At 42.5% G+C, this 27,052-nt stretch overlaps 1 protein-coding gene across 4 annotated transcripts in view; it reads left to right on the top strand.

The window, feature by feature from the left end:
• NHEJ1 (non-homologous end joining factor 1) overlaps positions 1-21,750 on the top strand; it is a 78,168-nt gene extending 56,418 nt beyond the window's left edge. For all 4 annotated transcript variants that reach the window (XM_072961682.1, XM_015241736.3, XM_072961684.1 and 1 more), the window contains 3 exons: positions 16,723-16,840; positions 17,400-17,518; positions 17,999-21,750. In XM_072961682.1, the coding sequence (XP_072817783.1) occupies positions 16,723-16,840; positions 17,400-17,518; positions 17,999-18,073 (312 nt within the window). In that variant the 3' untranslated portion in view covers positions 18,074-21,750. The remainder of the gene's footprint in view (positions 1-16,722; positions 16,841-17,399; positions 17,519-17,998) is intronic.
• The last annotated feature ends 5,302 nt before the right edge of the window (positions 21,751-27,052 follow it).

Below are 27,052 nucleotides of genomic sequence, written 5' to 3'. Positions count from 1 at the left end.
GTTGCCAACACATGGAAACAAGCCAGGTGCCCATCAACATACAATTGGCTTAAGAAGATTTGGTTATATGTATACACAATGGAATATTACTCAACCATAAAAAGAATGAAATAATTGCTATTTGCAGCAACATGGATGCACCTAGAGAATATCATACTAAATGAAGTAAGTCAGAGAAAGACAAATATTATATGGTATCACTTATATGTGGAATCTAAAAAATAATACAAATGAATCTATATACAAAACAGAAACAGACTCACAGACATGGAAAACAAACTTATGGTTACAAAAGGGGAAAGGGAGGGTGGGGAAGGATAAATTAGGAGTATGAGATTAATAGATACAATCTACTATACATAAAATAGATAAGCAACAAGGATTTAGTATTTAGCACAGGGAACTATATTCAATATCTTATAATAACCTGTAATAGAAAGTAATCTGAAAAATATATGTATAATGATAACTTTTCTGTACACCTGAAACTAACACAATATTGTAAATCAACTACATTTCAATAAAAAGTAATAAATATAAGTAAAAACTACCATGTCAGCAGTATCTGTGACTTATTCATCAATAGAAATCACAGCTATTTTCATATCATTTTATAGTTGCTGCAAGTATCATGAAATATAGTTCATGCTCACCACTACTTGAAATTATGGTGGTTATTTGACCCACTACTAGATCTGGTAATGTAATGTATTAATAAAGAAGTACATGTATTGTATTGATGTATTATTCTGTTATACATTTAAAAAATATTTGAATACAGCATTTTAATTTGTTTCCTTTGTAATCATATATTTTATTGTATGCATTTAAAAAAGGTCCCAGCCTTCACCAGACTGCAGAGGAGTCCATGGCACACACAAAAAGCTAAGAATCCATGCTCTATGACTTTTGGGTCACACTTCCAATGTAGAGAATCTGGTTGGTCTAGAGATTGACTTCTCTTGGGTCAGGTGTCCATCCTTGGTCTAATTAGTTGGAGCCAGGGGATCAGGGTTGCACAGTATAGATATGATCCCCTCATCTTGCCCTTTCAAAGGGGACTATTAGTGAATAGGACATACTTCTAAAGAAGGGAGCTTAACTGAGTTGGCCACCTTATTTACTTCATAGTCGTTTGTCATTAGTATTTCACATTCAGAACAGTTTTCTCCCATAGTCATATTGTACCATCCACCTAGAAAATAGGTGCTATTGATCATCAGTTGAACCAGGCAACAGAGAGGGTAGATCAGTATGAATCTAGAAAGAGCCCTACTGATGGTACCAAGTAGCCTCATATTAGTGTGGTAAGAAAACACAGTTGGTAATTGGAATAATAGCAAAGTTTTGATGTTGAATGAAAAAAATATACTCTCCTCTCCCTTCCAACCCAGGATCCTGGATCCTGGAAGAGCTACTCCTTCCACACTCATTTTCTCCAAATTATAGATTGTTTCATGTCGAACTTGTCATGAGTAGGCCCAGGATATTCATCTAGGATATGCAGAGTACCAGGAGAACAGCATGATACTTATACTTGCTCAAAGAAGGGCAAGGGAGATTAGTGCTGAGGATATATGCATTCTTCTAACCTGGGGCTGAGTTAGGAATTTGAGTGCAGAGATTTCCAGAGAATCTCATTTTCCTGGGATAAACACACAAATGTAGTTGCAAAACATCTTTCCCCACATGACACTGCTTCTCCTTGCCAGCTTGCCTATAGTTGCGTCATTAATTCTGATAGGCCTGGAGGCACTGATTTGGGCTGGGGCTATTAGTTGGCCGGTTCCTATGGATTTACGTTCTATTTTTCGATTCAACATGCTGTTCTTCAGTAAAAAATTTTAAAAAATGCGGTTCTGATTTAACAGACATACCTTTACCCCAGCCCCACCCCCCCAGATCCACCCCTGGCATTGCTTCTGTTTGCCTCTAAGAGCAGGGAGTTTTGAAGGTGGGGCTGGGAAATCAGACAAGAAAAATCCTGCCTGCTTTCTGCTGTTCTCTTCAGAGCAAACTGTGCATAGACCTTTATCATAGAACTGAATGCATTTTGCCAAACCTACAATCATTCATTTATTGCTTTGGACCTAGAACAGTCTGGCTTAGAGAAGGTGCCAGGTTAGTGATTCTTGAATGAATAAATGTGTTTGTTTCTGTGGCTTGAGACTTTTTCCCTGATTCTACTTTTCAACTATTAATGATCTCCTGCTATTAAAGGATTGATTCCGTGTGTGTCTATACATACACCCTGTTCATTTAATAAAGAATTTGAAGCAGCTTTTGAAATAATCCTTTCAATTTTATTATCTCCCAGTCCTGGAAAACAGTGTCCCAGAGAGTTTGCTACTGAATCTATTTACTATAGTCTAATGTAGCATCCTAATGTAGTCCTCAGTCCGGCTGCAGCAGGAAGCAGCCTAGGGATGGCCAGGTTCAATGAGGGAGAAGCTCAGACTACAGGAAGCGGCCATCTGAGAATCTCAGGGCACTGGATTTGAAAGGTGCTGAGGGCTCAGCACTTCCAGGGGTGCTAGTTATTCCTTCTCTGCAGGACTTAAGGAGGCTCTTGCCTCCCTATCCCTATCTCCCACCCAACCTCCATCCCAGTATGTCCCTTGCCCAACACTGACTGTTCTTGCTTTTAGAATGCTGATATGAATAGCTTTATAAGGAAAGAACTTGCTGAAATGGCTCTGAGGCTGTGCTGTTTGCCCTAGCTTAAACTCTGCTGGGCTGTGAGCATGGGAATCTAGGACTGCAAAAGGGAGAACTAAGATGTCCCCAGAGTTCCAATCTCTTGCTTTTCGGACTCAGTGAGAGATTGGCAGCCAAGGATTCATCTCTAATTGGGCTAGTTGGAGAGGGTCCTCAGCCAGGACTGGGATAAACCTCTATCCCAAAGCTCTGCAGCAAATATAGCCTATAACCTCCACGAGGCAGTGGCCATGTCTGTACCCCCAAACTGAATTCCTAGCACATACTTCAGGGCTGGGCACGTAGCAGATACTCAGTAAATATTTGCTGAATGAACCTGATCTCTAGGAGCTCACAGCCTAGTGGGAAAGATAGGAAACAAGTAAACAAATAATTGAAAATTATTATGACTGTTTTAAGGGAAAAGAATAGAGGGCTATAAGAACAAGTAGATGATGTGGTGAGGGGGCCAGAAGAAGTGACATTTAAACTGAGGTCTGAAAGCTGAGAAGGAACCAGCCACTTGTAGAGTAGGAGGAGACAGATGCATAGACGAGACCCTTAAGCCCCTGGCCAGTGATTAGTAATACTGAGGAGGAAGTCTAAGTCTGCCTGCCTGTTTATCTAGATTCTTGTAGGAGATTTGTAGGAAAAAAGAAGGGGTCTACTGTTGATTCATGGTTCGTCTGTTCACCACTGCCCCCACCCCACACCGTCCCTTACGTATCCAGGTTGGGTTTGTAATGCCTTAGACCCAGTGTTACTAACTGGGAATCAAAGGCTCCAGTGTGTGCCTGGCCATAAGAACAATTATTTGTTTATGTATCTGACTCCCCAGCCAGACTATGAGCTCCTTGAAGGCAGTGAACTCCATCTTATCCTTAGGACACAGCACACTATCTATAGGCATAGTTCACAGTTTTGTTTAATGGCTGAATTAATAATAGCAGTTAATATTTATTGAGTGCTTTCTATGTACCAGGTGGTATACTGAGCACTTCACCAGCATTACCTCATTTAATCCTCTTAATTACTCTCAAATGCAGGTAGTGTTCTTATTCCCATTGTACAACTGGAGAAACTAAGGCTTAGAAAGGTAAAGTAATAGACTTGGGATCTGAGTGCAAGCAGTTCAACTCCAGAGCCCACGCTCTTTTGCCAGATTAAAATGCTTCTCTGATTCCCTTCAAGTAGCTGATTTCCTTGGAAATCTCAAGGGAGTGGAATTAATGTCACATACATGATCTCACTAAACAATCCTCACAACCACCTTCGTTGATAGAAGTTATTCTACTCAAAATTTATAGAGAGAAAATTGAGACTCGAAGAGATTAAGACACTTGACCAAGATCATAGAAAGAATATGTAAGTGATGGGCTTTTTTTTCCCATCTTGTGATACAGCCACTTTATTTTTTAAAATATTTTTATTGAGTTATAGTCATTTTACAATATTGTGTCAAATTCCAGTGTAGAGCACAATTTTTCAGTTATTCATGAACATACATATATTCATTGTCACATTTTTTTTCACTGTGAGCTACCACAAGATCTTGTCTATATTTCCCTGTGCTATACAGTATAATCTTGTTTATCTGTTTTGAAATCCCAGTCTGTCCCTTCCCACTCCCTGCCCCCTTGGCAACCACAAGTTTGTATTCTATGTCTATGAGTCTGTTTCTGTTTTGTATTTATGTTTTTGTTTTGTTTTGTTTTGTTAGATTCCACATATGAGCGATCTTACATGGTATTTTTCTTTCTCTTTCTGGCTTACTTCACTTAGAATGACATTCTCCAGGAACATCCATGTTGCTGCAAATGGCGTTATGTTGTCAGTTTTTATGGCTGAATAGTATTCCATTGTATAAATATACCACATCTAATGATGGGCTCATTTTTAGAGCCAGGCCCTTGTGACCTGGAGCCTGTGCTCTGCCTCCATTCTGTGCTAACTCCAGTCACTCAGCCACGAGGCAGGAGTCTGCTCCACTGGCTGTGCTAATGTCCTTTAAAAGTCGTCCAGGCCTGTTGAGAGCCTGAGATAGATTCCTGAAAGAGGGAACAGAGTGGAGAACAGGCAGAAGAGAGTGCGGGAGTAGAGACTTTATCTTTTATTTTTTAATCTTTTTGAAAAATTGAGATATAATTCACATACCATAACATTTAGCAAAAAGTATACACCAAAAGTGTACAGTTCTGTGGTTTTAGAATAGTCACAAGATTGTGTAACTATAACTACTGTCTAATTCCAGAGCCTTTTCATCACCCCCAGAAAGAAGCCCTGTACCCTTTTGCAGTCATTTTTCATTCCCCATATTCTTGGAAATCACTAAGCTGCTTTCTGTCTCTATATGGATTTACCTACCCAGAATATTTCATATAAATGGAATCATACAATATATGGTCTTTTGTGTCTGACTTCTTTCACTTAGCTTTGTTTTCAAGGGCCATCCATTGAAGCAGGTATCAGTCCTTTATTCCTTTCTAAGGCAAAATAATATGTCATTATATGAATGTACCACATTTTGTTTATTCATTTGTCAGTTGATAGTTGGATTGTTTCCATTTTTGGATTATAATGAATAAAGCTGCTATGAATATTCATGTGTGAGTTTTTGTATGTGCATATGTTTTCAGTTCTCTGGGGCATATACCTAGGAGTGCAATTGCTGGGTCATATAGTAACTTTATTTAACTTTTAGAGGAACTGCCAAATTGTTTTTATTCCATTAATAAACTTTTAAAATCAAAGTATAAGATGCATACAGACAAGTGCTCATATCATAAGCATACAGGTTGATGAATTATTACAAAATGAACACAGCCATTGTAATCAGCACCCAAATCAAGAACTAGAAAGTTTCTAGTACTCAGTACATACTGCCTCCAAAGGGTCACTTTTCCTAACTTCTAATATGGTAGATTAATTTTATCTTTTGAACTTCATATAAATCAAATTATATGATACATACATCATATATATGATATATACTCTTCTGTGTCTGACTTCTTTCACTCAACAAAATTTTTTATGAAATTCATTGATGTTAGCAGTACTTTGTTAATTTTCATTTCTATATAACATTTTTTTAAGACTATACCACAATTTATTTTTCCATTTGTGTAAGATATGTACATAGAATTGGAAAGATTGCTTGCATATGTTTAGATTAGTAGATCTTGCCAAACAGTTTTCCAAAGTGACTATATCAATTTATACTCACATAAGCAGTACATAAGAGTTCTGGTTGTACCACATCCTTGTCAACACTTGTGTCATCTGTCTTTTTCCTTTTAGCCATTACAGTGAATGTGTAGTGGTAGCCTATTGTGGTTTCTTAACTTCCCTAGTGACTAATGAGGTTCTATACATTTTCATGTATTTATGATCATTTAGATGTGTCCAAGCCTTTTGTCAATTTTCTACTGGGTTATTTATCTTTTTCTTACTGACTTTTCAGAGTTCTTCAAATATTCTGTAAATGAGTCCTTTGTTGATTATATGTATTGCAAACATTTTCTCCCACTTTATAACTTGCTTTTTTGCTCTCTTATTGTATCTTCTAATGAACGGAAGGTCCTAACTTTGATGTAGTCCACTTTATCAATCTTTTCCTTTATGATTTGTGTTCGATTAAGAAATCTTTACCTACCCAAGGTCAGAAGATTAGGCCCTTACCGTGAATGTGTGTTATGGGGAGATGGTGCATCATCACCCTACAGAGTAAGATTTCGAGGGGAAGAGAGGACACTGTGTCACCCTACAAGGAGCAGGCAGCAGGCGGGGTAGGAGTGGGGAGCCCATGAGATCACAGTCTCCATGGGCTGTGTTCCCAGCTGTCAAGCGTGTAATGGGGAGTGAAAGAAAATCCCTTTGGTGGTAGAGATCCTACAGATAATACTGCTGGGTCCTCTAAATCACCTCTGTGTCCTATAGACCCAGCTGACTGTCCTCTCTTCTCCACTAAAACAGGGGGCAAATGAAATGTGCAGTCCTGCATAGTGCTCATGCACAGGGCAGGGATCATGAGCTTTCAGAGCCAGATGCCTGCTCTGTAGCTGCGATTTTCTTTTTGTTACTAAACCTGATGCTTTTTTCTTTTTGGTTTTCACCACCTGGTTTCATTTCCATTTGAAGAAAGGATGGTGAGGTGGCTGACTTTGAGAAACAGGCTTAACTATCCTCCAGACCAGTTGTCCCCTAATAGGCTGGTTGGAGCCCCCTCCCTGAGCCAGAGCTGACAGGAGCTGCTTGTTCTTCTTGGGAAAGGGGTGGGAGTAGAGAAAGAAGGAATGAGAGTTGCTACTGCACTTTCTGAGGGGCTCTGAGGATTCCTCCCCCCAAGGAAACCACTTTCGTCCCCCCAGCCCCTTTGCTGCTTGTTAGTTAGAAAGCCATGGTTTGTGCTGGGGCTGGGTGGAGCTTCGGGGACAGTTTGGGCTCTGGCCCTCCAAAGGGGAGGGGTTGGTTATGGAGCAAGCAAAGGGTCACAGCTTAGGCTGTACCATTTGCTTGTCACCTTGAGAAGTTCCACCTTGTCTAGCAAAACCTCCTTTCAGAAGCAGCCACCACAAAGGGCTCTTATGAGTGCAGCAGCCCCTGCCCCCACCTTCACTTCCACTCCCTTTACCATTATTTTTCTTTTGGGGCAGAGCTGAGGGGCCTTCCTGCTATGACTTTGAGGGGCTGTACTTGTTTTAAAAGGAGATTTAGCGTCTGGAGCCTCCCCATACCAGAGATTCATTATTCTGATTTTCTAGTTAGAGGACACTCAAGGGGTTAAGTAAAGCGTTCCTTCTCTGGGGCAGGGGGTGTTTTGTCTTTTCCCCTCTATCAGTCTCTTGAGCTATTTGAAGATTTAAGAAAGAAAGTGAGAGAGTTACATTCTAGTACCACTAGGTCTCAGAGCAGGAATCAGCCTCCTCCTGGGGAGTGAGAGGTGGGGGATGGGAGGGAGGACTAGATGTCTCACTGGGTGATTTTAAGATGCAGTATAGTGTAGTGGTTGAAGTGTATGTTCTGAAGTTCAGCTTCCTGGGCCTTCTACTTCCCCATTTTTTTAAAAAATATTAAAAAAACTATTCAGTTTCATTAATTAACATACATTAATTAAGTTCATAAATTGTCTAAATAAAGCCTTTCACAGTGAAATGTATGATCCTAGATCAAAATACAGATTACAAAAATTCAGAAACGTTCTTGTTCTTCTGATATAAGGATCTGAGAATTATGATTTCTATGGTTTACAAAATAGAGGCTAATTATTTGGTAAACATGGATATATATTAATTTTATGACCTTTTAGAGAAGGGTTACCTATACTTTTCTTGATTATCTGTGAAGATGTCTTTATTTCAACCATGTCAACTAATATTAATGAATTCTATTGCTTTTATGAAAATACATAGGATTTTAATGAACAGCCCCAGCACAAACCATGGCTTTCTAACTAACAGGCAGCACAGGGGCTGAGGGGTCAAAAGTGGTTTCCTGGGTGGCAGGAATCCCCAGAGCCCCTCAGAAAGTGCCATAGCAGCTCTCATTCCTTCTTTCTCTACTCCCACCCCTTCTCCAAGAAAAACAAGCAGCTCCTGTCAGCAGTCTTTTTATCCTTAAAAAGCAGTGACACAACCATGTAAAATTTAGAGTGGTCCTCTTTCTTACCTTAATGCAAAGAATGATTCCCTGAACACTTAGCTAGTGGTTGTCAGTAGCTAATATCATACTTTTTAGCTGTGGCCTTGGTCAAGTTTCATAACCTCTCTGAGCCCTTGTTTTCTCATATGTTAAATGAGAATGATTTTAGTGCCTCCCTGACAGGGTTACTGTGGAGATTAATTGGATAATGCATTAAGATGCTTAGCCTAGGGGGAGGGCATAGCTCACGCGGTTGAGTGCATGCTTACCATGCACAAGGTCCTGGGTTCAATCCCCAGAACCTCCTCTAAAAATAAATAAATAAACAAACAAACCTGACTACCTCCCTCTCCCCACAAAATAGTAAAATAAATAAAGATGCTTAGACTAGTACCTAGTATGTTGGAAACCATTCCAAAATCTTAATCTTACTAACGTTATTCAAGCCTCCTGTTTGGACCTCTATAGTCTTTCTTCCCATCTCCCTTCTCTTCTGACTGTGCAGTTCAGGGAGCTACTTAGGCCTCAAGCAGAACCAGAAAAGTCTGGACTTTTATCTCAAATTGTTTTGAACTCTGTACCTATCTTATCTCAATTGCATTTCCAGCACCGTGAGGGAGATTGAGGTAGCAAAATTATCCTATTGTGAAGGGCGAGCCACAAAGAAAGTGATGTGGGGATTTGACTGGATTGCACGCATGCATGCTTGAATATGTGAATGTGTGCATGCATCCATTCTTCCACCTTGTTTTAAAAGGGGGCAGGCCAGAGGTGGACTCTATTTAATTTGCAGGATCTCACACACAAAATGAAATTCAGGTCTGTCTGTGTTGTTTCCTTAGCAGAGCTCAGTGCAGAGTGGGTGGTTGGGTGTGCAGAAACAAGAGGCCAGTGGGAGAGCATAGCGAGGTCAGCCACAGCAGGGCAGGGTGGTCAGGGCAGGCCTTGTGCAGCGACACAGACCCAACAAAACCAAACCAGACCAAACACAGGAGCAAGTCAGCTGTCTTGTCCACTTCACATATACTCTCAAGGGCAGCATGCTTTGTATCCTCTAAGTACTGGGTCTCTCCCAAGTCACCAAGGTTTGTGATCAGTGAACTGAGAGGACTCGGAGGGTTACTCTGTGAGGGACGACACAGAGGGACCCCTTGGGGTTGGATCTTGCCTGAAATACTTCATCCAAGTGAGCTGCTATGGAAAAACTTCCAGTGAGGAGAAGAGAGAGTGAACTGGTTGTCCTTTAAAAACCCGGACATCACCACCACATCTCTTTCTCTGTCCTTTATGTAAACTTTTGGGTTTTTTAATCTCAGACTCTGAATAAACTGTGAGATTTATCCCATCAAAAATATATGGCTAACTATTTGGATGATGTTTCTGCAGGCCACATTTTTCTGCTTTTCAGATACCCTTTACTGAGTGTATATCCTTTAAAATGGGCATGCCATAGCAAACCTCTTGCACAGCCCACACTGGGAGCAGGAAACAGTGGTGACAAAGGGTTCCTGGTAGAATCATTGTTGGACAAGTTGGGCTGTGTGAAATACTTAAGCTAAAAATTTTTAGGGAGTAGCTGTTTGTGCTTTGTGTGCTTCTAGAATAGGAAGATTTACTGTCCACTATTATACCCATCCATCCCCGACCCAAAAAAGAGGATGAAGAGAATGAAAATGAAACCTTGGCCTCTTGGTTAGGTTCTGAACATGAGGAGAGTAAAGGAGATCTGTGAGAGGCAACAACAGCAGTTTGGGGGAGGTAAGGAGACATAACATATATGGAGCAGACATCCTTTACATGTGCTATCTCATGTAACCCTTCTATCAGTCTCATAAAAGTAGATATTGATCTCCTCATTGTACTGGTGAGGGTACGGGGGCTGAAAGAGGTTGGTAACATAACTGCTAACTGGCAAAGCCAGGATTTAAAGCCAGGACCTTCTGATACAAAAGCCATGTGGCCTTGGTCCTTACCAGAGACTGAGGATTGGACTTGTGTGGTGATGGTGGACAGTGACTACCCACAGCGTAATGTGATCATATCTCCCCTGACCTGGGCTTTGACTAGTCACTGAATTGTTAGATCATATTCTTTAGGATGCAGTGGGGCAAGGTTAATAACTGGATCAGACCCTGGCTTTTCTATGCAGTAGAGCATGAGAGTATTTCTTGAGCCTCCTTTGCCTTCAGAGGGAGGGGACAGACATTTCTTGGGTACTTATTCTACTCTCTCATTTAATCCTTTTATGAACTCTATGATGTAGATGTTAGTCTCAGTCTGCTCCCCAGCCCCCAGATCTACCCAACCCTCCATCTTTCTTTCTCTTTCTTAAAATGACATTGATTAACTATAATAACTTGCCCAAAGTGTCACAACTGACAATTAGAAGACCTTACGTACAAATCCAAATCTTTGAGTCTCCAAAACCAGAACTTAAATAGCATTTCTACTTCTCTTTTTTTTTTTCTGAGAATTTCCCCCCAATTCCTGGATAGTTTTGCTTCTTCCTCTTTGAGAAGCCACTTTCAGCTTTCTCTTTTTAAACCTTTTTGATACTTTCCTTGGGCTTTGGGTTCACCTTTCCCTCTGACTCTCCCTCTTTTACTACCCAAGCTGAGTCTGTGTTATGGACCCAGGGGCCATTTCAGTTTATCTCTGATTTAGGGATTTTATTTTAGGGTTCTGGATCATCTCTCTGTAACATCTACCTTATGCCCTGGAGTAGAGTTATCCTTAACTCCTTTCACATCCTACACCCAACCCATCAACAAATCCTATTGGGCATATCTTCAGATATATCCAGAACCTGACCACTTCTCACCACCTGCACTGTTCCACCCAGGCTGCAGCTACCTTCGTCTCCTACTTGGTTATTGTAGCAGACTCCTAAAAAATTTGCCCACTTCTTGTCTTTCTATACTCAAAGCGATCTTTTGAAATGTAAACCAGACCATTTCACTCTTCTGCTTATAAACTTTAATAGCTTCCAATCTTACAGAATGAAAGATCATATACTACATTATCTCATGACTTCAAAAAAACACACAGATTCATATCCACCTACCTGCCATGCTCTTCCTCTGTTATGGGGTGACCATCTAATTTATCATCCAAATTGGGACACCTGTAAGAGAGAAAAGGAGCTCTATTAATAAATGACAACAAGCATAAACTGGGACTGACCCAGGCAAACTGGGAATCTGGTCACTTGATCTAGATACCCACATGGATCATTCTCTTACTTCCCTTTAGGTCTTTTTAAAGTGTTACCTCTCAGTGAGGCCTTTTTTGACCTCTGTTTAAAATTGCAGCACATTCCTGCCCTTTTCCCATAATGCCTCTGCTGATTTGTTTTTCTCTGTGGTGCTAAAACCATGTGATAGAGTATATGTTTCAATTAGCTGGGTCTGTCCTTAGTCTCCCTTCTCTAAAATGTAAACTTCAGGAAGGCAGGGGATTTTTATCTCTTTTATTCACCCCAGCATCCACATCATTCTGAACATTGGAGGTTATCAGTAAATATTTACCAAATGAATGGATGGTTGGGGGAGGAATTCTATTCTGAAGAGTCTTTCTTCTTAGAGCCCTCTTCCTGAACCATTTTTCTTTCCTTTTCTTTTTTTCTATTTATTTTGGTAACCCTTTAGTAATTTGAGACCTTAGAAGGGTTTTCTAATGCGTTCTTACCCCTAAGAAGAGCTAATGATGAAAATTACCATGATTTCCTAACCTGAGCCTTGAACCCCCTAGGGAGGGAAGTTTGTATCCAGTATAGCAGAGTTTAACACACTGCAAGAGGGAGGAGAGGATTCTTACCCTTAGGAGGTCACATACTGTGGGCCCTGCCCTGGAGGTTGTGATATTGTGACAGTCAGTGTTAGGGCCTTGGGTCTGTGCCAGCTTCTGGGGCTGGTGCAGGAACCAAAGACCTATTCAGGGCTGATGCCAGGAGCTCCAGCATGCTCATTTCTCCTTTCTCTTCTATCTTTAAACCTGTATGTGTCACCTGTGGGTCCATACTGAGTAGGATGAGCAGTATATCGGGGGCCAGTCTTTCCTTACCCAGGATTCTCAAAGTTTGTTTTCTGAAGCAGCCTCAGAGGAAAGGAGGTGAGATGGGGGTGGGGAGTAGGGGTGAGATCAGACCTTTTATTTCTAGTTGAAAGTGGCAATTGGGATTGCTCCAGCAGATCCTGTTGGGATTAGAGAGTAGGAGGGGGTCTTGGGATTTCCAGACCACTGAGAGTGAGTTTTAGACTCAGTGAAGATGGGAGTTATTGTAAAAGGATGGGCATTTAGGGCCTAGGAACCAAGATGGCTGCCATAGGGACATGAAGGGGAAATAAAGTGGCCTTTGTGATTTCTGTAACTTTGGTTTTTCTAATGCTTCTGATATGGCCATATAGCAGGGGCCAGAGTCCTAGTGAATTGGATGTTGGAGAGTAACATAGCTGTGGGAGACAGGAGAGTGATGTGGACCCTGTGGCTATGATAGAGTCACAGTACTGGCAGTAAGTAGTGAAGAGGTTCTAAATGTAGCAGAAAACCTAAAAAGGGAAGCCTAGAGGAATCTTCTGATTCCTCACTGTCGTATCAGTAATAGTTTGAAGCCAAGGAAGCCTTGGCAAGCAGTTGTATAGCAGAAAAAGCTACTTTGTAAAGCAAAGGGAATTCCCATGGACATATCCTTGATTCAGAAAAGTCCTTTGCAGTCTGGTGGATATGAATTTAGCCTTCCAGTCTGCTTTTCCATGAGATACACCCACCTGTCCTGTCTTTTCACACCTTTGTGCCTCAAATACTTCCACCACATTGTCTAACTTTGCGAGGCTTAACTCAACATCACCACCTCCGAAGTGTTTTGCAGGACTCTCAGTGGGACTTTCTTCCTTTCTTCTTCTCTGGGTTCTTATTACCCTTTGTTTATAACTCTGTTATAATGCTTGAAAAAACACAAATATACAGGTTCCCCTGCTCTCTGAAAGTAGAACTCTCTATGAAACCTTTTGTAAGCTGAAATGGCATAAAGTGAAGAAGCAATGACCTGCTTTCTAGGAGGCACTCTTTTTTTGGGGGGGGGCTGAGGTAATTAGGTTTACTTATTTAATTTTTTTTTAATGGAGGTACTGGGGATTGAGCCCAGGACCTAGTACATGCTAAGTATATGCTCTATCACTTGAGCTATACCCTCCCTGAATGACCTGTTTTTCTAAAGCGGAAATCTTTGAATTTCTTCCAGTTACTGAAAACAGGTACTAATGTAGGCTTTTCCAAAAAACAAGGTGGCATAAAGCAAACTTTCAGAAAGTGAGAGAGACCTGAATCTGCCTCTCTTCCACATATGAATATAAACTCTTTTTTTGAGTTGGGGCCTCTGACTTATCTATCTTTGTACCGACTCTGTCCTCTGAGGAGGGAAGGACTGGGTGTACACTTCTCCCTCCTCAGTCCCACAGGGCCTGGCACATAGTAGACTCTCAATAGCTTCTTTGCTGAGTAGAATTGATTCTGAGTTAATCAGATGAACACATTATACAGGAGACTGACCTGGCTCTTCTCCCTTCCCCACTCTGGGCAGTGACCTGCTTGTGGCTGGTACACCTTGCTCCTGGCTCAGGTGTACTTATAGCAGGGGGCACTGCTGTTTGCTTTTCTTAGTCCTGACTCCAGCTTCTCCCTTTGATCTCCGCTGCCTGCCCAAGCTCGCCCCTACCATTGTCCTGCACAGGGAGCTAATGTCCCTCCTTCCCAGGCTCAGGCCTCTCCACCTCTCTTCCTTAGCATGTTCTGAGAATGATGCCCAAGGAATCAGTGATGATGGGGAATGGCTAGAATAGGATTGATGACGCAGCCTTTCAGCCCTCCTCTGCCCCTCCCCCGAGGGTTCCACGTGGGGCCAGCTGACTCCTTTTTCTTGTCCCTTGAGAAAGCTTGTTCCTGAGCTGGATGGGAATATAGGCAGATGCTCTGTGATGTGAGGGATTAAGGGTTGTAATCCTGGGGAAGGCTGTACTGCCCTTTAGTCTAAAATTCTGCTGTTCAGAGAAGTAAATAGGGTAGTCATCATATGTGTGGGCCCTGAAGCCAGACTGTCTGGATTCTAATCCTGTTCCACCACTCACTAGCTGTGACTGCCTTAGCAAGATGGAGTCGGACTCATGCCTACCATATTCCTTCATTCACGCATAGTTGTTGAGCCTCTCCTATGGGCCAGGTTGTTCTAGGTGCCAGGGAAATAGCAGTGAATAACACAAAATGTGTTAATGCATTTAAATACATAGAATAGTGTCTAGCACATAGTAAATATGTGGCAATGTACCAATATTCTCTTCCTAGTACTTTTCTGAGACTAGATCCTTGGGTGGGATGGCAGCAACTGCAGGACCAGACCTCTCTGAGAAGGGAAAGGATAGAAGGGCTAAGATAAAGGTTCTGGATTTGGACTTAGGTCCAGGACATCACTAGCTTTAGTGGCCATTTATTTCTGATACTTCATTTTGAGGCTTAATACCTGAGTCGGCTAAAGGTCACCCTGGAAATTTTATGAGTCTGTTTAGTTCATAGAAAGGGCAGGAGGAGATGACCTTGCCCTGCCTAGATTCTGCCTAGCCCGTTTGTACGGACAGCACAGTGCCTACTAAGCCGTGTGTGGATGGCCCTAAGAGAGGCCACAATCCCTGGGCAGTGTGAAGGGGGATCCTAGAGATGTGAGCTGTGAGGATGGGGAAGCTGTTTGCTTCTCTGCTATCAGGGCTCTCTGGCCATAGAGTAGAGAACCTTCTGCTGGAAGAGGTGGCTTGGCAGTTGGAGAGCTGAACTGAGGAAGGAGAGCGAGGTAAGGTAGATGTACATGGTCAGTTTCAGTTCATTCCTCAGGGAATACTGCTGAAGGGGCTGTTGCACTCCTAGCGTGATTACTGCTGGAAGCAAAGTCTGCACTCAAGACTCCTGATTCATTGTCTGTGGTTTCCAATGAAAGTCCGTGGCTGATATAGTCTTTATGTGAGTAAGGTTGGAGTAGAAATCTATGTTACATTTCCTGGGGATCAACAAGTTTTTCAGCTACCACTGTACTCATGGAAAGATAGCCATGTAATCTTGACTGTGTTTCAAGATTCTGCTTCACTGCTTCTCCCACTTTCTCTCTTCCAGCCTTCTTCCACAGTGATTTTCAGAAATGAGTGCCCTTGTAGCACAGAGAAAGTTCCCTTGACATGAGATGTGGGCCAATCCAGGATTCTTGGGTTTGTTCCCATGTGAGCTGCTGGCATGGCTTCCCCTTGGAGACCTGCTAACTTGGCTGGGAACCATGACAATTTGAATGCATAGGGACAGATGAAGTAGTTCTGGGCCCTTTCCAAGATTCTGAAGTACAGCCAGGTTTGGGTCCACTGGACACCATATTCTTTCATCTGATTTTTATTGCACTTTCTTCAGTCTTCAGCCATTACTTCGACTCAGTTCAGCCAAGTGTATGAAACTTGAACTAGGCAAAGCATTTTGCTGTGGATTTAAATCCACAGTTCATTCTACACTAAAGGAAACAGATAAATATAGTGTGATTATAGCAGTACTTCTAAACTTTGTTTCATTATCACCTCCTGGAGGAACCTTTTTAAGACATTTTCTCCTAATCATCTCCCCTCAGGAAATTTTAATACCACAGATATACCAAAATTGTTTATGCACTCTTTGCGTATATATGCTTTATACATTAAAAGAGTGAGATTTTTTTCACCCCCCCCCCTGCAAGAGCAGATTTTTCTCCCCACCTTGGGGAAATATCACCACATTTGTGAGTCCATGGCTTACAGTAAAGCACAGTGGGATTGCAGTATGGAATATAAAATGGCAGGCAAGCCTCCAGAGCTTTGCAAACTTTATTTCTCCCGTCTCCTTTCACTGAGTGTCACAGCTCCATAATTTATTCTCGTCTCTCAGTCTGTCATTCCCCTTTTGCTCTCTTTCCCCTTTCCTGGATTTCATCCTTTTTTTCTCTCTACTGCAGAAGTTTTGGAGTGAATTTAATTAAAATACTTATCTGTACAGCTCAGGGAAAATTTAGGGAAGATAATTTCCTAAAATAGTCCTCTAAGAGGTCATCCTTTTGGAAGAAAGAACCTAGAGACCTATGAGGTATTCATGGGGAAACATAATAGACTGAGTACTGAGGAAAATAAAAATATTCATTTGGAGTTGCCTTTCAGAGGAGAAGATCTCCCAAGAGGTCTTTATATTGGTCCCAATAGGTTTGGATATGAACGTCCTATATTGGATCTAACTTCTCTGTATAAATTCTTTTGAGGTTGATGCCAGCTCTGCCAGTGGGATATCAAATTTCTTTAGCAATACCATGTAACCAATGATGGCATCTCCTCTCCCCTATAGAAACTACCAGAGGCATGCAGTGTTGGTGATGGAAGACCCTTTGTCATGAATCTACAGAGTCTGTATATGGCAGTCGCCAGACAAGAGATCCAAGTGGGACAGAAGCATCAAGGCACTGGTAAGTAGCTCCAGAGGTACTTGGTCTTTCTGGGGTTAGAATCAGGGTCTAGGTTTGTGCTGTCCAGTATGGTAGCTCTAGCCACTTGTGGGTACTTAAATTTAAATTAATAAAAAATTAAATAAAATGAAAATTTCATCTCCTCATTTGCTCATTTCCAGTGTTCAATAGCCGCAGGTGGCCAGTGACTACCAAGTTGGTCAGCGTAGATACAGAAAATTTCCATCACTGCAGAAAGTATTATTGAGACTGATGCTTAAGAGAATTAGTGAGAGAACCAGGAGAAAGATTAATCCTTACACCTGAGACATGGCAGGCAATATGTAGAACAATTAGCTGTTTTGAGTCAAGGAGATTCTTGTCCTATGTGGTTAAAGTTGGCCTGGGGTATCTTTATAGTAGAAACAGGGTTTTCCAAAGTTAGTTGGAAATGGATTTGTGTCTGCTTACATATTAGTACCAAGGACTGGCCTTTGTCAGAATACTTGTTAAATGCAAATGCCTTCCTGGTAAGAAAAAGACATTTATCAGTATCTTCCCTTGATCTTTTCGATTTCAGGAGCTCCCCAGACCTCAAGCAGTGCCCCCTCACAAGGAACTGATAGCCAACTTCTGAACCAGCCAGAAGAGCCAGTCTCCTTAGCACCATCGCTCCCAGAGCCTGAGAAAGAGCCCACAGTAAGTCACGAGCAGCTTCCTGGATGGCATTTCAAGAGTTGGGAGAGACTGTACCTATAGTCCCCAAGCCAGTGGTTCCTGGAATTGTCACCTAGTTGACACTGCCCTAACAACATTGGGTGGGTGGGCGTGGTATTTGTGACCAGGCGTCTAAATTGTGGATTTCTAGATGGAGAGTCGTGGTCTTTTGCATCTTCCCCCACTGTCTCCTCTCTGCAATTCTTCTGAATGATGGACCTTTACTCCTTTTATACCTTATTATACTTCCAGTGATGGGCTAGGAGGTTGTTTCCTAGATGAGAAGGGATGCCTTCTGCATCCCTGCATAAAGTCTTATATCACATTCACTGCCTGACATGGACTTCAAGCTCATGTGTCAGCCAGCTATCTTAACCAGAACCCTGGGAGGAAGGAAGTTCCTTTCCTAACTAAAGTAGAACTGTTCAAAACCTCTATTAACTTGGGTTCCTTTTTTTCTAGGTTCCTTCAAGCCCTGTGCAGAGACCTCAGCTGTTAAAGGTCAAGAGGAAGAAGCCAAGGGGGCTCTTCAGTTAACCTGTCACTATCTCAACTGCTGAGGATGGACTTGGAGAGTAGTTTTCTAATGTCACTTTGAAAGGAGTTCCCATGGCAGCAGCCTCTCTGACAGTTATATAGTCAGGGGCTCCACTGTAAGGGCAGGATAACTGAAGTTCATGTTGACAGGCATGGGTACTATTAACTGAGGGAACCCTGCCCCCAACCCATCAGGCATTAGCCTTCTCCATCTGAGTGGAAGCCAGTCTCTGGGTATCCCATACCGCCTTTTTTAGGTGGAGGGTCTCTAGACCCAAGATCTACCGTGGACTTTAGGTATATGGGACAAGTCAACAAAAAGGCACAACATGCTTAGGAAGGCTAGTCTACCTTTCTTAAGAGTCCTTAGCTAGTCCCAGATGCTCCCCAGAGACCCTCTTCTCTGTTTAGTATGGAATAGAAAGCACTCACACTTCCCTGCTTTTCAGATTGCTTATCTATGGAGTACATAACCAGCCCACTTCACTTAACTGCATCCCACCCCATGTTGTCTCTGGAAGAAGTCTAGGCCATCAGTCCAATCCTTCACATTCTTCTTATGCTTTTCTTCTGTGACCTGTACTAAGCTTCCATTCAAGAGCTTTGATCTTGAGATCTCTCTCCATGGTGGACACTAGACAGAATAGATGGCTTCTTCTCTCCTTTGCCCAATTGATAAGGGTTTTGTTTTTGGTTTTTAAAATCTGTTTCTAAGGCATAGATAACAGGTTAAACCACAATAGGGGATTGAAATTACAAACAACTCTAAGCACTAAGGCCAAGTTAGTTTCCCAGAGTGGAAGAAAAAGGAATTTTACTTTCCCATCCTTTACTCCACTTCAAATAACATAGTAACTAGATGAACTAGAAAAGATAGGATGACAGGGGCCAGGAAATAGCCACAGGAGTTCTCTGGGACCAACAGAATTAACCTATAGAATGAATAGTACTTAGCAGGAAAAAATGTAAAGGCTATGTGAGATACACAGACTCTTAGACAGTTAGAAAGTTGATTCTTTGGACAAATCTAGCATGATTTTGCAGACCAGGATTGGCAGAGTTCCTTGGCCTTCTCTGCTGGGTTTTCCTCTGTAGGTAAGACCATCTGAAACTTTACCTGGAGAGACAGGAAGGAAAGTAGAACTCAGATGTTCACTGGGGGCTGTTAGGTAGAAGAAGGAGTTGGGGCAGAAACTACAGAGGCCTTTTCTGGTTTATTTACTTATGATCGTCAAATGCCTCCTCATTCACCAGTCCTTTCTACCTGGTACTGGTGTTTCTGTCCCTATATCGAGTCTTGGGGGAAGATGATGATCTAAGTAATAATAAAATAATAATGATTATAACAGCAGTAATAAACAGCTACCATTTATTGAGCAGTTCATGTATACCAGGGACTCTAATAAGTGCCTGACATTGAATCCTCACAGCATCATTTGAGGAAGATACTGTTAACCCATTAGGAAATGTAGTCTTGAAGGGATTAAATGACTTATCAGAGGTTACACAGTTAATAAGTAACAGCCAGAATTTGAACCCAGACAGCTGAGTTCTGAACTGCATTATTGTATACATTACTGAAAACATTTTCCAGGAAGGATGTAAAATCATTCTTTCTTATCTTCCACTGTGACCAGTCTTCTCCTGTGACCCTTTCAGGAGGCTGTTCTACTCTCCATTGGCTCTTCAAGATGGGAGCCTTGGAGGACTCCAGGTCTTATGCCCAGGCCTTTACCTGCTGGCAGAGTCTGAGAGCTCCACCAGGGCTCATTCCCTGTTGCTGATAACTTTCTTTACCTCCAGACCAGTGCCACAGTCTGTGCCCTCAGGGTGACTATCATTGAAGTGAATTGGGAACTATGTAAAAACAATCTGTCAGGTGACTCACTTTGTTCTTTAGTTTCATTGGCGTAATTTAGATAGCCAGATTTCAAGGTATGAGGCCATGTGGAAAATGGAAAGACTTCAGCAGCAAGCTAGGAGGAAAAAAGGGTTCTTCATCCTCAGTAATCCCCCTGCCCTAAGAGCACAGTTTCAAGAGCAAGCATTTTTAATCAGAGGGTGATCAGGGGTTTGTGAATCCCCTAAAATTGTAAGTAAAATCCTAAGAGCATATATATGTATTTCTCATGTTCTCAAAAGAACCTGTGACTTTTTAAAGAGTTTAAGTTACAGTATGCCCAATGACCTCCCCACCTACTGCCTCCTTTATCCCCTAAGGTTGCTGCCCCCATGGGGATATGGCCCAAACACATCCTTAGAGAAACTGCTCCCTGAGGCTGAGGCCCTGCCTCAGGCAGTCTTGCCCTGAAACTCTTGCCCCTCAAAGCAGGGGGTGGTAGTTGAAAATCATTCATCCCAGGGCAACTCCAGGGAAATCCCTGCCTTGACAAATTGGCCTAGCTAGGCTCTATTCCAGCCCTGCCCCCTGGCTTGGGCCCCTCCCTGAGGCCCCCAGCTTGGCCCAACCCCCACTCTCTATACACATAAAAGGGTCGAATTCTCGTGGCTGCTCCATAAATTTTATTCCGTAAATATTAGTTTTCCCTGTGTTTAATAAAGCAGTGGCCCACCTCCCCGCCTACCCGCCCGCTCCCCGGGGCCGAGGCTGGGGCCAGGGCTGGCTGGTGGGAGAAGGGACTCTTTCAATTGCTTTGGAGTATTTTTAGAAAAAAAAATAATATAAGGTGGTTTACAGGAGCAAGCCAGCAAACCAGGAGCAGGACTAGAGACCTCGAGGAAGTTCCTGCAGGAACTTGACCTAAAAAGTAGAGAAATAGCGCCACCTAGGCTGCAAGGCATAGTTGGCCCTGCAGGCTGATTCACCCCCTCCCCCACAGTCAGCCAGGACAGGCACGCTCTTTACAGGGAGAGAAATCTTCACCCTTTAGTACTCCAGTTGGGCAAGCACCTCCTCTCAGGCCTCACTGAGGGCTTTCCCAGCAACCCTGAAGGCAGAGACTGAGCCAGGTCCTGAACACCCCACGAAGGTTGTTCTAGAACTAGTCAGCTGGTCTCCTAGATCAAGGCGTGTTTCCAAGGGATAATACTTACTGAAAAGGAAGAAAGGAGCTTCTAGTCTCTGAATTCTGAGGATCTAGCCTTGGAGTCCCTAGGGTGTAGGGTGGCAAAGAGTGAGATCTGTGGTCCTGTGCTCTGGAGTTGGAAAGAATCTGTCCCTGTCAGACCAAGATCCTTCCACAGATCTAATGCAGTTCACCTTTAGAGAGCACTTAGGGGAGGGAGAGATGCTCAAGTCTCCAGAATACTCAGCCCCACTGCTTCTTAATTTTATCCCGTGGTCCATTTGAACTCCCTTTTCTTGCCTTCCTGTTCGAAGCCCTTAGCTCCTCCTTCACCCTGGTCTGCTGGGAGATGAGCAGGAGCTCGTGTGTCATCCTTCGTACAGAGATGGCAGGAGTGGGGATGGAAAAGGCCATGCCTCTTCTTATCCGGGGTCTGGTCTCGTTCTTGACATTGTCACCAGGGGCATTTCCTTTTCTCCAATTATTCTGTCCTTCATTCCCTCCTATTCACTAGGAGGATTTGCTCCAAAGAGTACTGGGGAAACCTAAAATCCCTTTAATTACCCTCCATCATGATGTGGTAAATTCACTTTATCTGTTCTGCCCACTTCCTCACTATTTGTACTATTAATATAAGCAGTGTTACCTACACATTTCCTCTGCACTTTTTGTTTTCTTCCTTACATTGGATTATACTCTTTGAGAACAGGGTCAGTTTTTAACACTAACTCAAAAAATATCACCATGGTGATATTATACTCCTGAAGGATACAACTTTATGTTAACTGGGTTTTCAGACAATCATGATATGCTTTTCTGAGCTCTGCCCAGAAGTATTTTTCTATCTTCTAATTTTCCTGAAGAAGAAACTGTTCAGAAGGAGTAAGTGACATTCTACAAGGAAGCCACCAAACTCAGAGCTCAACCCTTGATTCCTAGTCCCTGTTACCAACAAGAGTAAAGGTATGGACTCAAAGGATTGTAATGGGTTCTGCGAGGTACTTAGATAGAGAAATGCTGGAAGAGAAGGGAGCCCACACTGTGAGGGAGGGTTTTCCCTGGCTCCTGTGACCTGGAAACTGCTACGGGGTTTCTTGTTGAGGGCTTCTTAGTGCTGCATTTTTCTTCCATGTTCTCTTGGACAGGGCTTCAGAAGATCCTACCCTGAGGGGAAACATTCAGAGAGGGGAGAGTGTGAGGTAAGCTTGTCTGTTTGTGATGGGGAGGGACCCTGGGGAATCCTCTACTTGAGGATCTAGAAGCCTGTCTCTCCTCTGTCTTCCACCCCGGACCCATCAATGAGTCCTTTCTCATCTCCTGAGACTTTACTTTATGGTGGCCCCTTATGCTTCCCCTCAATTCTGGGGTCTCATTTTTCTACCTTGGCCCACAGGCAGTCATGAGGCAGCACCAAAGCAAAGTTCTAACAAAAGCCCCGTCTCTTCTAAGCTGTGAACTCCTACCTGCTCTCAGTTTCTCTTTCCCAGAACCCAACCAATTTTGCTGTACTTTTCACACCCCTGGACCCTTTGAGTGAGCGCTAGCCTCTCAGATCCTAACTCTCAGCTCCTAACTCTCATGGGTTCCTGAGAATGTGGGCCAGCCTAGGGGAACCCGGAAGAAGGACTGGAAGAACTCCAGGGTGTGGGAACTCCAGGGTGTGGGGAACGCACAGCCATTGACTCACCTGGGAATGTTGTGCCAGGGTACTCGTCCTGCTGGGCCCAGGGCCAGGAGTTAAAGGAGCATGCAGTACCATACTCTTCCTCCCTCCCCTCACTTTGGGGCCCAAAGCAGTGGCAGGGTGAGAATTGGGGAGTAGGCCTTGGGGGCTGCTGGAGACCCTTCTGAAATCTGGGTGTTGTATTTACTTTTTCATATTGGCAGCTGGAAGGGGAAGCCCATCCCAGCTCGGCATTGTTGTCTAACATGGTTAATCAGATCCTATAATCCTGCTGTGGAAATATTGGGCCTCACTCAAAACAATAGAGACCAAGAATATTGTGGTTAAATTTCAACCAGCTGCCTCCCTGGCCTGTTTGCCTAACCCCTACCCCCCTCTCCTGGGCCAGAGTCCTCCTGGCTTTATGGACCCCTGATAGGATCGACAGCCACTCAGAAATGGGTGACAGAAGAAGGGAGGATGGAGTAGGGGAAGGGTAATCCTCTTGACTGACACTCCATCCTGCCTCTCCCCTCCCACTCCAGGCCTTGAGAAGTGAGCAGGGGTTGGTGGGGGAGCCCCTGGGTCTGGGTGTGTGCTCAGGGGTCAAGAGCAGTACTGCTGGGAATCCAGGGTGGTAAGAGATTTCTTATTCAAGACAGAAAAGGACTCCTGCCAGATGAGAAGGAAAGACTGCCAGTTTCATTTACTACTGCTGCCTGGTGCTTCCAGGACACAAAGACATGTCAGTTGGTCAGATGTCACATATGGAAGGCACTGGTTGGGGGGAAGGGAAGCTGGTTACAAATATTTCTGTTTCATTAGTAACCTGATAAAACAGGAATATAAATAATACTCTAATAATGTAAGGTGATACTGATACCCCAACTTGAGTAATTTTCTGGTAGTGGTAAGGTCCATTAGGTTGCTCTGTTTAATAAGTACAAATTAACTGTGGCAGGGTAATTTATATAATTAGAATAGCAGGACAGAGGAAATAGATAAGCTATACAATGGCATTTTGAATAAAAAAAAAAAGATGCAATGTCTGGATTGTGCTAAAGGGGAAAATTAACATGGCGATATGTCCAGGAAAAGGCAGAGACGTTCCTCTTGCAGATCTTAGGACACCCAGCCTGTGAAGTAGCCAACTTTGAGTTTGTACTTGGCTCTCATGCACCCAGGATGAACTGGGAACAAGTTGTCGCCACATTGCTCTTGGAGCTGTCACCAGTCAATGAGATGAAGTACAGTGATGCCCCAGTTCCAGCACTGTGGACTATTGAACGGTCAAAGTGTATGTGCATTTGTAGGATTTGAAGAATGAAAATAGCAGAACTGTGCCAAACGAAACTGTATGTACTTAATCTCTTCATATAGAATGGGAATAGAGCAGCAGCAGAGGGCATTTAATGTTTCCTCCCTCAGGTGCTATGTGATGATTCAGGGACTAGCATTGCTCCTGTGGGTCATTCATCAAAGCCATTTTAAAGCAGGGGCTGCTTAGCGGGAACTGAGCTTCCCACCAGAAAGACATCTGGAAAATACCCTGGAAGTGAGACTCTAAGAGATGTGTACGCTTCTGGGTGGGAATCTCAAAAATACCTTAATAGCAGTCATCAAATGGAATTGAAGCAGGTATGAAACTGATAAAAAAAATGATTTAAAGATGATGGAAAGCATTTCAACAGTTAAGGAACTTGGGGGAGAAAGAAGAAACTTGGGTAACTAGTGGGAAGAATTCAAGGTGAAGAAAAATCCTCAGTGGAAGCTCTAAAGAATGAGCTATCTTCCTGATGAGGAAGGGGAATGTAAGAAACCAAGTTGATTTTGCTGTACATAGACTTGAACTGCAAATGGGAAAGTCCAATAGGAACATTCCAGGTTTGTTGGAAATGTGTTGGGAATGTAGAAAAACCCACATTCAACAGGAGACAGGAATACTTAGACGTGTATTAACTCATATACATACTGACTGCTTACTCACTAACATTCCCGTTAACAGGGCCATCATGCTACTTGCTGTATTATGGCCACAGAGACGTATCTTTTGCTCTCAAGAAGTCTATGATCCAAAGATGATTCTTACAGCATAGATTTCCCCCTCCCCCAAAGTTTTTCAAGTGTGTGAAATAGAAAGAGCCAGGTATCTCTTTTTTTTTTTAATTTAGGAGAATCCTACCGATAAACCCTGTCCTGTTACCTTTTACTTTTACTTAACTGTATTCTGTCCATATTTGCATGTCAATACATAAATCTCTTTAAAGGGTAAATTATCTTCACTCTGAGCTTCACAAAAAATTTGAAAAACACCCTCGTGATCAGGAAGTAGAAAGTCAAGCTTATTTACTACATTTCCCCCTTGCTGCTTCTTTGATCACGCTGGTCTTGCTATTTCTCTAATATGCAAGCACGTTAGGGCTTTTTCTCTATGCGTTTCTCTCTGCCTATAACTCTCTTCCCTTAGGTATCTGCTTGGTTGAAGCCCTCGCCTCTTTAAGGTCTTGGCTTAAGTCACACCTTCTCAATGAGGCCTCCACTGGCCACCTTACTTAACAGAGTGACCTGCCTCCTGACCTTGCACCGCTCCCCACAAGCTGGCTTTGCTCTCAATCTTTTTACCCTGTTTTATGTTTTGTGTTCATAGTTCTTATTCCCTTCTAACATATCATATATTTTGCTTATTTGTATATTTATTTTTGTCTCCCCAGTGCTTCCCCACTAGAATACAGCTCCTTAAAGGCAGGAACCTTTGTGGTTTTTGTTTTTAGTATTTTCTCATATCTCAAGCACCTCACACAGTGTCTGGTACCTAGCTGATGCTCAAAAATACTTGTTGAGTAAATAAATGAAGAAAGATTATCACCACACACACACACACCCCTCCACACCAGCAGTATCTTGAAGTGGTTTTAGAAATTTGTGGATATAAATGAATGTAATGCTTTTTGTTTGGGGCAACCAGTCATAAGGTGAGAGTGAGGTTAAAGACCTTTTTTGTTGTTGTTGTTGTTAGCTACAATTATAACAGAATGAATTTGTAATTTTGCAGCAACTAGGAGCACAAGTTATTAAAAAGCAAGTGACTGTCTACCTTCTTGACTCTCTTTGGCTAACGATCCCTGGCATCCTTTGGGTGTTATCTTGATCAAGAGAGACAGGTGAGAGAGAGTGAGTTGGCTAGTACAGATCCAGTTACAGAAAGCCGACAGGCATGTCAAAGCATCACTTGAGTATTAAAAGAGTAGAACCCCTTCCCCTCAGAACATTCACTGAACAAATACCTTCTAAGATTCTCATTAAGCAACTAATTTCTTCCCAAATAGAGACACGGGGGTGGAAATAAAGCCCATTAGTTAGTCAACGTGTTATCCATATACAGAAATATATTTATATGTGTGTCTTTCGGTCTGCAAGTGTCTTTCTGTCTACAAGAGTTTCCCACAGTCTTTAGTCTCTGACTTGATGGGAAGATACTCTCTTTGTTACCAATTCTGCTACTTTTCCTACCTTTTCAAAGTCATCAAAGCAAGGTCTTTAATGCTTGAATCTCTCTGAAGTGCCTTGTAATGAGCTTATTGTTAGGGCAAAGGTAACTTGACATTCCCATTTCTAATCAATAGCCAGCTTTCAAAGCATTGTTAGTTTTGAGTGGCTCTAATTGGATCTCCAAATGTGTTCTGCGCTGATCAGAGGCTGGAAGGACAGGCATGCTTCTTTCACTTTTATATATGGGCGAAATCTGGTGGAGTTTCTAACCTCTTCAAAAAATCAACAATAGAAATATATACAAGATCTTGTGGTAGCTCACAGCGGAAAAAAAATGACAATGAATATATGTATTTTCATGTATAACTGAAAAATTGTGCTCTACACTGGAATTTGACACAACATTGTAAAATGACTATTACTCAATAAATAAATGTTAAAAAAAAAATCAACAGAAGTCAGAGCGATCCCAGCCAGTTGGGGAAATGGTCAGAGTATGAAGTTTAAGAGCCGAAGATGAAGATAACAAGAGTCTCTTAGATTTAGAAAGAAAATGAGTGACTTGAACAGAGGTCAACAACCCAGCATGCTTGCCCACCAATCACTCACCAAGAAACTGGATTATTATGGAGTCAACAGGCCTGGATTCCAACTTCAGCTTTCTCACTTACAAGCTCTGGACTTCAGTTCCTCATTTATAAAATGAAGATGGTTGTGTGAACTTCAGAAGGTTTTTGTGAAGGCTACATCTATTCTCCAGTATTACTACTGGAAAAAGCCTGGCAGTGACCAAAAAAAAGA

Source organism: Vicugna pacos, chromosome 5, assembly GCF_048564905.1.
Source record: "Vicugna pacos chromosome 5, VicPac4, whole genome shotgun sequence".
Lineage (NCBI taxonomy): Eukaryota > Metazoa > Chordata > Mammalia > Artiodactyla > Camelidae > Vicugna > Vicugna pacos.
This window is presented reverse-complemented; position numbering and strand designations above follow the sequence as displayed.